The sequence below is a fragment of the Oncorhynchus tshawytscha genome, linkage group LG16 (genome assembly GCF_018296145.1).
Source record: "Oncorhynchus tshawytscha isolate Ot180627B linkage group LG16, Otsh_v2.0, whole genome shotgun sequence".
Classification (NCBI taxonomy): domain Eukaryota; kingdom Metazoa; phylum Chordata; class Actinopteri; order Salmoniformes; family Salmonidae; genus Oncorhynchus; species Oncorhynchus tshawytscha.
The window spans coordinates 57,884,101-57,897,350 of record NC_056444.1 but is presented as its reverse complement, the minus strand read 5'-3'; the positions used below and the strand labels follow the sequence as shown (position 1 = coordinate 57,897,350).

General features: G+C 43.6%; 1 protein-coding gene across 2 annotated transcripts in view; it reads right to left on the bottom strand.

Annotated features, from left to right (window-relative positions):
• snphb (syntaphilin b) overlaps positions 1-13,250 on the bottom strand; it is a 37,049-nt gene that overhangs the window by 5,102 nt on the left and 18,697 nt on the right. For both annotated transcript variants that reach the window (XM_024375530.2, XM_024375531.2), the window contains exons 2-5: positions 8,246-8,385; positions 5,108-5,227; positions 2,850-2,960; positions 159-311 (exon numbers count right to left, since the gene is read on the bottom strand). In XM_024375530.2, coding sequence (XP_024231298.1) covers positions 159-311; positions 2,850-2,960; positions 5,108-5,227; positions 8,246-8,295 — 434 coding nt within the window. In that variant the 5' untranslated portion in view covers positions 8,296-8,385. The remainder of the gene's footprint in view (positions 1-158; positions 312-2,849; positions 2,961-5,107; positions 5,228-8,245; positions 8,386-13,250) is intronic.

The following is a 13,250-nucleotide window of genomic DNA, read 5'->3' as shown; positions in this document are numbered from 1 at the left end:
AATCTATATTTCAAAGAGCATATTTCCAAAACAAAAAATGCTCAAATGAAAATGTACTTGTTTGAACGAGACCAGAGTAAATGGGAAAATGTAATGGTCCGAGTCCAGATCTTCCTTTTGGCTAGAGAATCATTCCAGTGTGTCCTTTTGTGTCTCACCTGTCCTGCAGCCTGTCGACTGACTCCTTGAGGCGGGCCCGCAGGTGTCTGATACACACCTCTTTCTGCTGCAGGGGTGTGAGGTACTGCTCTGGGGGAGGGGGGCGGATGCCATGGTTATCTGTACATGAGGCGTATGCCTTCATGTGACGCCTTGGAGAAAGAGAGAGAGGAAACAGGAGAGACAAAGATGTATTGGAATCCATTATTTTCTATAAGCTGAATTATAAGACATTATTAAAACCCCTTACACTCGTTGGAATTGGCCTATATGGATAGCGATAGATTGAAATGTTTCTTACAGAAGAAATATGGAAAGCATATGCATAACTATGGCAGCAATTAAAAAGGGAACAGTTTAGAGATTACGGGGAAATGATTAGACTAAATGTGAGGACACAACAGCTCATCTGACACAAGACTGAATCCAAACATTACACTGTTGATTTTATTAACATTTTACATTTACTGTACTTTTCACCACATATGTTGATAATGAAATCTGAAAATACTTTGGGGGTAGGTACAACATAAACCCTTGTCATTTTTTGTCTTGAGTGAGAGGTCTAACTGGCGTCTCCAAGTGGCCACACACCTCTCCAAAGTGTGCACAGTTCTCAAGTCATTTCAATGCACTTTTATGACTCAAAGAAGAGTCTTCAACTATAAGGTGCTCTTTTTTTACTCTCCTAGTGGTGCCGTTCTAGAGCAAGCAGACTTATATTTATTTTGTTTGGAACACAGCCCTGTGTCCCAGACTTCACACAATTACTGTTGTTGTTGAAACAATCCAAAAATGTTCCATTATAAAATCACAATCTGGGTCAGGTGAGCATAATTTTATTTCCAATATTCATGTCAAACTTTATTTGTCACATACACATGGTTAGCAGATGTTAATGAGAGTGTAGCGAAATGCTTGTGCTTCTAGTTCCGACTGCGCAGTAATATCTAACAAGTAATCTAACAATTTCACAACAACTACCTTATACACACACAAGTGTAAAGGAATGAATAAGAATATGTACATATAAATATATGGATGAGCGATGGCCGAACGGCATAGGCAAGATGCAGTAGATGGTATAGAGTACAATATATACATATGATGAGTAATGTAGGGTATGTAAACATTATATAAAAGTGGCATTGTTTAATGTGGCTAGTGATACATTATTACATCCAATTTTTTATTATTAAAGTGGCTAGATATTTGAGTCAGTATGTTGGCAGCAGCCACTCAATGTTAGTGATGGCTGTTTAACAGTCTGATGGCCTAGAAGCTGTTTTTCAGTCTCCTGGTCCCTGCTTTGATGCACCTGTACTGACCTCGCCTTCTGGATGATAGCGGGGTGAACAGGCAGTGGCTCGGGTGGTTGTTGTCCTTGATGATCTTTATGGCCTTCCTGTGACATCGGGTGCTGTAGGTGTCATGGAGGGCAGGTAGTTTGCCCCCGGTGATGCGTTGTGCAGTCAACACCACCCTCTGGAGAGCCTTGAGGTTGTGGGCGGAGGAGTTGTCGTACCAGGCGGCGATACAGCCCGACAGGATGCTCTCGATTGTGCATCTGTAAAAGTTTGTGAGTGTTTTTGCTGACAAGTCGAATTTCTTCAGCCTCCTGAGGTTGAAGAGGAGCTGCTGCGCCTTCCTCACCACTTTGTCTGTGTGGGTGGACCATTTCAGTTTGTCTGTGATGTGTAAGCAGAGGAACTTAAAACTTTCCACCTTCTCCACTACTGTCCCGTTGAAATACGAGCTTACAGTGTTAGGTTTTCACAAGGCAATTAAGAGAAGCGGATCGTAATTTTGGTGCAAATAGAATAGAGTCATGAGTGTATTCAGATGCGTGGTCCACGGCAGATTTTCTTCACAGTACAACAAACATAGGCTCATTCTGTTCAGGACAACCCAGGGTATAACGCCATGTTACCTTGTAACTGTACATCAAACATAGGTATCATAAATGTGGACACTGTATACGACATGAGTTTTCTTCTATGTAAATGTGGAGTGCACATCTGGGCTCACGTGTGTTTAGCTTGCTTGCATGACATCAAAGCAGTATTTATTATAATCTTCAACATCTCATCTTTCAAAATACAGAGAGTCCTCGTAATATACACCTTCTCTCACTCAGACAACAAACATTTTTCAGAAGTTGCCCAATTAGCGGGAGGGATGGGGGCAACTCCTTGTCGTGCGGGGTGCTCAAGTTCAGAACGGCTGTCAGTCAAAACCCATACAGAGCTGTGAAGCGGAGACCCTGAACTCTGACGACATGTACAGCCACTGCGTTCCAATGTAGGCGCTGATCAGTGTCAAGGGCTACGGCTCATACATTCCTCTAACAAGTTAGAAGACCTTTTAATAACATGTCCTTATGATACAAAACATAACACTTTGTAGGCTACTTTTCATTAGGCACTCATTCTCCCATGTAGGAGAATGATACTGACATGGGGCATAGCAGGCTAGCCATAGGGTTATATTCAATCTGTATTGCTGAAGAAATGCAAAGGTAAGTTCCTACTTAGCGGAAAATTGGCAGCGTTTACCTTGAATGCCGTCTCAGCTAATGCGGGAACATTGCCTTTAAATTTCAATCACACTGGGACGCTGAATTTCCTCGATGCGGATTGAATAGAGCCCTTAGTCTTATAGATTGATGGGGTAGCCAATTTTTGTCTTACCCCTTGGTAGGGCTGCAATCACTGCCCTTGCAGGAGCCAGAGTTAGTGCTGCTGCTGCTGAGAGAGGCGTTGCCATAGGGATCTCTGTTGCTGACTGGGGCAGCTGTCCTTCTGTACCAGAGTGAGAGGGACCGTTAATACATCAGGCAATATAGACAGACAGAGTACTATTAACTGACATTATCAAACACCAGAACATATCCTGCCTCAATAAAACTCAAACCAACATTAATTCATGCCCAAAAACTCACGCGCAAACATGCCCACTAAAAAACACAGACTCAAAACGTGCCAAGACAGACATACATTAAAAAGGCCATGATGAAGGAGGACATACAGTATGCTCTGCAACACAGATGATAGTACACGATGGCTCAAAGATGCCATGCACTTTGAGTAGATGAAAGCGGTCAAGAAAACCAAAAGCCAAGACAAAGTAGAACTTCAATCATGTCTGCCACGCCTATCAATACATGAGAATGCCAAAAGGTGAAAGGTTACTCCCAGCCAACAACAGATCAGCTTGCATGTGATGGTTTTGAAAGTATCTGGATTCAATCTACATGCCATGGACCTTGTACCATAACGCTCTAACATCCCACATCTAGTGATGCTCAACAACAGAACACGTTATCAGAAGGTCCAATTAAGACTTTCAAACGCATATTGAATGACAATATACATTTGTCATTCAATATATTGGCATTAAGACTAAATACAGAACATTTGGAAAGTATTCAGACCCCTTTGATTTTCTTTCCAGATCTTGTTACAGCCTTATTCTAATATTGATTACATTGTTTTTTTCCCCCTCAATCTACACAGAATACAACAAAAACAGGTTTTTAGAAATGTTAGCAAAAGAAATGTATGAAATATCACATTTACATAAGTATTCAGACCCTTTACTCAGTACTTTGTTGAAGCACCTCTGGCAGCGATTACAGCCTCGAGTCTTCTTGGGTATGATGCGACAAGCTTGGCACACCTGTATTTGGGGAGCTTCTCCCATTCTTCTCTGCAGATCCTCTCAAGCTCTGTCAGGTTGGATGGGGAGCGTCGCTGCACAGCTATTTTCAGGTCTCTCCAGAGATGTTCAATCGGGTTCAAGTCTGGGATCTGGCCGGGCCATTCAGAGACTTGTCCCGAAGCCCCTCCTGCGTTGTCTTGGCTGTGTGCTTAGGGTTGTTGTCCTGTTGGAAGGTGAACCTTTACTTCAGAGCAGGTTTTCATCAAGGATTTCTTTGTACTTTGCTCGGTTCATCTTTCCATCGATCCTAACTAGTCTCCCAGTCCCTGCTGCTGAAAAACATCCCAACAGTATGATGCAGCCACCACCATACTTCACCGTAGGGATGGTGCCAGGTTTCCTCCAGATGTGACGCTTGGCATTCAGGCCGAAGAGTTCAATCTTGGTTTCATCAGACCAGAGAATCTTGTTTGTCATTGTCTGAGAGTCCTTTAGGTGCCTTTTACTGAGGAGTAGCTTTTGTCTGGCCACTCTACCATAAAGGCCTGATTTGTGGAGTGCTGCATTGATGGTCATCCTTCTGGAAGGTTCTCCCATCTCCACAGAGGAGCTCTGTCAGAGTAACCATTGGCCCTTCTCCCCCGATTGCTCAGTTTGGCTGGGCGGCCAGCTCTAGGAAGAGTCTTGGTGGTTCCAAACTTCTTCCATTTAAGAATGATGAAGGCCACTTTGTTCTTGGGGACCTTCAATGCTGCAGAATTCTTTTGGTACCCTTCCCCAGATCTGTGCCTCGACACAAACATGTCTCGGAGATCTACTGACAATTCCTTTGACCTCATGGCTTGGTTTTTGCTCTGACATGCACTGTCAACTGTGAGACCTTATATAGAAAGGTGTGTGCCTTTCCATATCATGTCCAATTAATTGAATTTACCACAGGTGGACTCCAATCAAGTTGTACAAACATCTCAAGAATGATCAATGGAAACAGGATGCACTTGAGCTCAATTCCGAGTCTCATAGCAAAGATTCAAAATACTTATGTAATAAGGTATTTCTGAAAACCTGTTTTCGATTTATCATTATGGGGTATTGTGTGTAGAACGATGAGGGAAAAAACTATTATCCAATCCATTCTAGAAGAAGTCTAACGTAACAAAATGTAGAAAAAAGGGAAGGGGTCTGAATACTTTCTGAATGCACTGCACATGCCTACGGCACGAAGTCAGAGAGATACAACAACAAAACATTGACGTAGAGAGAGGGATAAAGGGAGAGTTGTGCTGACCGACAGTGCCGCTCCGGAGACTTGGTAGTGAGATATCCTCGTTCCGTTGGGCGCATTGAAACCATATAGTCTGTCTCCATTGGAATGTAGTCTAGCTCTATGAACCTGCAGTAGTCAAACCTGACCAAAGACAACAAGCTATTACAGTGAGGAGGTAGTGATGTCTGTCAGACTAGAACCCAGTGACAAACATCAATAGTACTTAGGGCTTATACTCTGTGTTGGCCAAATACATCAACAATGGTCATCATGGGATAAGAAAAGTGAGTACCTATCTAGTTTGATAGTGAGACTGTTTAAATTGAAATAAAGACCGTAGCCTGGATTGTTTAGAGCAGAAACACTGGCTAATGATGAATGAGAAATTAATTTAGAATGAAATGGATTAAAATATTACTCCTCCTTAAAAACTGGCTCATTAGAACTTAATCCTTGGCTCTGGGAGATTCCTCTACACTGATGTGTGTAAATACAGCAGATTTGTTCTTTAATGAGAGAGAGCATAGGCAGATTACAACTACTAACGAGACATGAACTTGCCCTGTCGAGGTCTGCTATAGGCTAACAGGGCATCTGAAGATGACTTCATCTAACCATTATTCTCCTAAACAAAGAAATGATTCAACCATGATTAAGATGCTGACATGTGGACCAGACACATTTCTGCCTTCTTACTCTGTCCCCCTCCTGTCCCCCTCAGGACGAAAGGTGAGCAGTGGCATCAGAGCCCACACAAAAAATATGCACAATTACAGCTTGCAATCTGGGGAAATTCCTACCTCACATAACCCTTAAAAACAACATCAGAGCAAGAAAACCAAAAGAAAAGTCAGCAGAATTAACAACTGGGAGAAGAAGAAAACTAAAGAAAGTAGAATGAAATTCAGTTGAAGTCATATTCATGTAGTTTCTACATTTTATTAGTGAAGGAATGGGGAAGGGGCACTGTGATGGGCAACTCCTGTCCTGTACTAGTCTGTGACTGTTGACAAATTGGTAAATTGACTAATGACAGGCAATGACAGGAGGACAGTAGTGTTGCCCAATCACTGGCTTCCAGACTGGGTGGGAGGAGATAAGCAGTGCCAAACAGATAGAACCAGCTGTTGGGAGCAGTTTTATTTGAGGAAGGGTTATGACAAAGGCCATCAGCATACAAACAGAAAAGGGTCAAGCTGAAAAATGCAGCGGAAGCAAGCCTGGAAAGAAAGGTCTAGAAAATGTAAAATATGTGGGCTAAATAAGGTTTGGCACAATTTCAGTCCATCATTACATCTCTTCTCCTTTGAGTTGGACCCTGGTGTGAACGTGCCTGATGTGGGCCAAGCTGGTGTTATGATGTGTATGCAGGCTGTGCTGACGCTGTGTGAGGAATACTCCTATACAGAGTGGTTGCAAGAAGTGAGACGAGAATGTGGTGGGACAGAGAGACCTGCTCTTATAAACTACCACACAATAACTACGGTCAGATTTGAAGATGGTTTGAGAGATTGTCCAGTGTGACTGACCAGCCAGCACTACTACTTTAACAGCAGTACTCTTCAGTAAATGCACTGTTAAATCAGTCAATCACCTCATCAAGCTATTGGCTATAATATTGGCATACAGTACGTCACTGTACCACCAATTCTGTTTGGTGCATCTGGAGGGTTTATCAGTGAATGTCAAAGATCAATGGATCTCTGTCTGTGCCGGTCTGTCCAGCTATGACTACGGCACTTGAGCATGCTCTCTGGGACAGTATAACTGAAGGGTGTCTCACGCAGGGGGCGCGGGCACGGGTACAGGCACGGGCGAGGAGGAGGACGACAGCATTTGCTGCAAGCGCCGTTTGGGCTGCAGAGCCTTCAGAGGGTTGAATCTAGGGAGAGAGACGACAGAAAGGACCAGAGCTGGGTTCTATCTTTGCTCCAGTTTTCCAAGCCTAATAGAGTTCATGCTACTCTTGCGCTGTAGCTAGAACATTGGACATGAGTAATTCATTGAAGTGAAATACAGTATCAACATAAAGACAACTTTAAATAGTGCAAGTTCACAATATACTTGCAGTGTGTTAAATCCAATCATTCACTCCTTTTATAGCAACTCTTACCATAATCCCAACACACCCCTGCATTCATTTTTAGCTGACAAAGCAGTTACATGGTCAAACCAACCATGTTGGAAAAAAAGAGAGAAAAGCAAAGCTCTAAAGTGCTGACAACTGTGTTGAGAGAGAGAGAGAGCGAGAGAGGGTGAGAGAGAAAATTGGCCTGTAACCGCTTATGGAGCTCAGCAGCTGATGGGACTGACGCAAAACTGAGCCTCAGCTCTCCCAGGAGATGATAATCCCCTGTAGCAATAAAGACAAACACAAGTTCACACACAGCATTCAATACTCAGCGAGACATCACATCATTAAACGGGTTCTCTGGGAGGGACATACCCACATTCTTCACCCCTGACCATTTCTTGTGGCTGATGATATAAGAAGACAAAATGGATGAAGTAGGAAGAACAAAATAGAGAGATGGGAGAGAGAGAGAGAGAGAGAGAGAGAGAGAGGTTGACTAAGAGGTTGACTGAAAAAGTTCAAAAGAGAAGGATTTAGAGGAAAATAGGGCTGTTCAATAGAAAAGGGGGATTAGTAAAACAGAGTACAAGGGATTTTAAACGGATGAGTCAAAAATAAATGAGGGTGTACTTATATAAGAGACGGGGTTAAGTGGAGAACATAAGAGTGTGAAGGTAATCTAAAAAGAAGATGAAAGGAGAGCGATAGAGGATGAATTAGAGAAATGAGGACAGACGGACCCACTGGTTGAATCAACATTGTTCCCACGTCATTTCAATTATGTTTTTTACTGTCACATACACCGCATAGGTGCAGTGAAATGTGTTGCTTTACAGGGTCAGCCATAGAAGTACAGCGCCACGGGAACAAATTAGGGTTAAGTGCCTTGCTCAAGGACACATCAGTAGATTCCTCATCTTGGCGGCTCGAACCAGTGACCTTTCGGTTATTGGCCCAACACACTAACCACTAGGCTACCTGCCACCCACTTTGAGCCAACGTGGAATAGATGTTGAATTGACTTCTGCGCCCAGTGGGGAGAGAGTAGGAGTTTCAGATGTGTAGGTGTGTATGCGGTGCTGTACCTGCGTGAGCCCGACACAGACCTCCGGGTGGAAGGCGCAGGGGCAGACATGGAGCCAGACAGCCTCTCTCGCCCTCTCTTTTCGTATATCTCTGTGTCTCTCTCTCACTCTGCAGCTTCAGCTCTGCAGTGACAGCCAGCCTGAGAGAGGAAAACAGACAAATGAACACAGTGAGTTCTATACAAACACACAAACAGGCACTGACTCTGTGTCACTGTGGACCAGGCATGACACACTGTTTTGAACCAACAAATCATGCAATTGTTTTCAAGTATGAATAAGTCAGTGAGGTTTTTCTATCCTCGTGGGGACCTAAAATTAATTTCAATTCATAATCCTATGTTCCATTCTAACCCTTAAACTTAAAATAGCCTTTGTCCTCATGTGGGAGAATTTTCTTTGTTTTTACTATCCTTTTGACTAGTAAATCACACACACACACACACACACACACACACACACACACACACACACACACACACACACACACACACACACACACACACACACACACACACACACACACACACACACACACACACACACACACACACAACCTGCTGACTTCCTTGGTGATAACTACAGATGTTTCAGCTTCGTGCTCTGTGCTAACAAGCTGGCAGGAGCCAGGGATGGCCATATCTGGGATCAGCCCAGCCAGACAGAGCAGCAGGGAGAGTCAGCCAATCACCACTTGCTAGTCTGGCCACAGACCTGAGACGGAAGAGAGCAGTGTTTGTGCTTCAACAGCAAATGGTTTAAGGATTTGATTCAGTGATAAATAACAAACTAAGTCAGAAAAGCCCTGCGACAGTTGTTGCGGTCCTTCGAAACGATCTAATTAACATGCTTTCAAAGCTCAAGTTTAAATATATTGCAATGTTGCGCAAATGCCGATTGCAAAATAAGATATGGGTCTCAAGGTCAACAATGTGCCAAGTATGTCTATTCCTCATAACCTCTTGGACATGCACAGTCAGTGGAGATAAGCAGTGATGATTGAGAGAGACAGACCTGATTGGGGAGGTAGCAGGTATGATAGGAGAGGTAGATGAGGAGAGACAGAGAGAGAGGGAGAGTACATGAAGGGAAAGAGGGGATTAATCCCATTAATAATAGAACACAGGATTTAGTGAGTTCAGGAGCCAAGTGTGCACCATAAGCCTGTCCCCTAAACCTCCCTCAGTCTTCTCCTTAAACCCACCCATCCTTCTGTCTGTGTGGGCACAGAGCTACCTCCTTGACCTCCTCCTCCTCATCTGTCATCCCCTCTCCTAAAACACACTCCCATATAGTTATTCCTTTACTTTTCCTCTGTCCCTCTGCTTTGCGTTTCTGATCATGAAAAATGACCCTACCCTTATGTGAGAAAAGCCAGTCCTTCAGACTCTCAAAGACTACGCTACGCTGTAGTTTATGTTGTCCCCATTTCCTCTGTCCTTGCCTGACAGGGTTGGGCAGCAGTGTACTGTTTGTCCCAACCCTGCAGTGTAGAGTGAGTAACCATGTTGAATCACCCCTCAGCAGCCAGCCAGCCAGCTGGCCAGACAGACGCCCACTCAGCCTGCAATGCTATATATTCATTTTTTTACTTTTTACATTTTTTTAACCTTTCTTTAACTAGGCAAGTCATATAGACAGACAGACAAAGAGTCAGCTAGCCAGCCACCCAGAGAGACAGACAGCCTGAGACAGATACCAACTCAGTGTCCACTGCGACAGACAGACACAGACAGACAGACACCTGTCTCATTGCTACAGAAAGACTGCTACAGAGAAACAGAGAGACTGCTACAGAGAGACTGCTACAAAGAGACTGCTACAAAGAGACTGCTACAAAGAGACTGCTACAGAGAGACTGCTACAGAGAGACAGAGAGACTGCTACAGAGAAACAGAGAGACTGCTACAGAGAAACAGAGAGACTGCTACAGAGAGACAGAGAGACTGCTACAGAGAGACTGCTACAAAGAGACTGCAACAGAGAGACTGCTACAGAGAGACTGCTACAGAGAGACAGAGAGACTGCTACAGAGAAACAGAGAGACTGCTACAGAGAGACAGAGAGACTGCTACAGAGAGACAAAGAGACAGATACTGCTACAGACAGACAGATAGACTGCTACAGAGAGAGAGACTGCTACAGAGAGACAGAGACAGAGACTGCTACAGAGAGACAGAGAGACAAAGACTGCTACAGAGAGACAGAGAGACAGAGACTGCTACAGAGAGACAGCTACAGAGAGACTGCTACAGAGAGTCAGAGACTGCTACAGAGAGACTGATACAGAGAGACTGATACAGAGAGACAGAGAGACTGAGAGACTGAGGAACAGAGACTGCTACAGAGAGACTGCTACAGAGAGACAGCTACAGAGAGACTGAGATACAGAGAGACTGCTAGAGAGACAGACAGACAGCTACAGAGAGACAGAGAGACTGCTACAGAGAGACAGAGAGACTGCTACAGAGAGACTGCTACAGAGAGACTGCTACAGAGAGACTGAGATACAGAGAGACTGCTAGAGTGACAGAGAGACAGCTACAGAGAGACTGCTACAGAGAGACAGAGAGACTGCTACAGAGAGAGACCCAGCTGGTTATCACCTCACCTCATCACTGATAACCCATCTACACCCACAGAGTGTGACGTAGCCTGGTTGAAACAGCTATTAACTCTTGTGAATACAGTTAATACACACGTAGGAGAGCAGCGCGCAACATAGAAAGAAGACAACAATTTCACCTATGCCGCTGCCTAACCAGGTACTTACCTCAAACAGTGCAGTTACGCAAACATTTCTATTACATTTGAGTCATTTAGGGGTGGCAGGTAGCCTAGTGGTTAGAGTGTTGGACTAGTAACCGAATGGTTGCTAGATCAAATCCCCGAGCTGACATGGTAAAAATCTGTCGTTCTGCCCTGAACAAGGCAGTTAACCCACTGTTCCCCGGTAGGCTGTCATTGTAAATAAGAATTTTTCTTAACTGACTTGACTAGTTAAATAAATGTAAAAAACAAACATTTTTTTGCAGATGTTCTTATCCAACTTACAGGAGCAATTCAGGTTAAGTGCCATGCTCAAGAGCGCAGTGACAGATTTTTCCCCAAGTTGATTCGGGGATTCAAACTAGTGACCTTTTGGTTACTGGCCTAATGCTCTGATGTGATATATTTGAATTATCTGTTGCACTAAGCATTGCTCTAACAAGGTCCTTCTATCACATGTTAATTACGTGGCATTCAATAGAGAACTACAAATCGCTATTTCATCCATTCATGTGTTGTGTAAATAAGAGTAGCCCCATAAAAGTAAAGCTGATATGAAAACAACAGACAAAGAACAATCAAAGATCATAGAAACAAAGGAAGAAATGAATCAGTGCCACCCAGAAGGAAGACACACCTGTGTCCATGATGGCTTTCCTGTTAATGGTTGTCACTAAGCAACATCAAACGCTCTGGGGCAATCAAGGCCTTCTGATGTGGAAAACATGATTAAATATGGAAATAAACACACACACACACACACACACACACACACAAAATAATAGAGCAAAGATAACAATAGGAACTCTGTGGAATGTTTCTAGACTGGAAAAGCCTTTCCTATCCTGTTCCTCTGATACAGCCTAGACCTATCCCTGGTCTGACGGGAGCAGGTAGACTGGGAGGGAGGCAAAGGCAATACTTCCTACTACAGATGTCGGATCTTAATTGTCCTGCAATGCAGGAAATTAAAAACTTGTGTATTTGAGTTTTTTAAAAAAGGCTTCTGAAGTTCGTAATTTCCACTTTGAAATTTCAGACTTGATTTTCCCTTACATTTTTTGTACCAACACCCCCAAAAAATGTCCATTAATTATAATCCACATAATAATTGACATTTCCTGTTGCTGCAGGATTATTTTTCTGCTGTAGCAAACTCTCAAACTAAAGTCCTACACTTTTGACCAAAAGTATGTGGACACCTTTTTGTCGATCATCTCATTCCAAAATCATGGGCATTAATATGGACTTGGTCTCCGCTTTGCTGCTATGAAAGCCCACTCTTCTGGCTTTCCACTAGATGTTGGAACATTGCTGCGGGGACTTCCATTCATTAGGGATGTCGGGCACTGATGTTGGGCATTTAGGTCTGGCTGGCAGTCAGCGTTCCAATTCACCCCAAAGGTGTTCGATGGGGTTGAGGTCAGGGCTCTTTGCAGGCCAATCAAGTTCCTCCACACCGATCTTGATAAATCATTTTTGTATGGACTTCAATTCAAATTTGATTGGTCACATACCCATGGTTAGCAGATGTTAATGCGAGTGTAGCGAAATGCTTGTGTTTCTAGTTCCAACCATGCAGTAATTATCTAACAAGTAATCTAACAATTTCACAACAACTACCTTATACACACACAAGTGTAAAGGAATGAATAAGAATATGTACATATAAATATATGGATGAGCGATGACCGAACGGCATAGGCAAGATGCAGTAGATGGTATAGAATACAGTATATACATATGAGATGAGTAATGTAGGGTATGTAAACATATTATAAAGTGGCATTGTTTAAAGTGACTAGTGATACATCTGATTTTTAATTATTAAAGTGGCTAGAGATTTGAGTCAGTATGTTGGCAGCAGCCACTCAATGTTAGTGATGGCTGTTGAACAGTCTGATGGCCTAGAAGCTGTTTTACAATCTCTCTGTCCCAGCTTTGATGCACCTGTACTGACCTCACCTTCTGGATGATATAGGGGTGAACAGGCAGTGGCTCGGGTGGTTGTTGTCCTTGATGATCTTTTTGGCCTTCCTGTGACATCGGGTGCTGTAGGTGTCTTGGAAGGCAGGTAGTTTGCCCCCGGTGATGCGTTGTGCAGACCTCACTACCCTCAGGAGAACCTTACGGTTGTGGGCGGAGCAGTTGCCGTACCAGGCGGTGATACAGCCCGACAGGATGCTCTCGATTGTGCATCTGCAAAAGTTTGTGAGTGCTTTTGGTGACAAGCCGA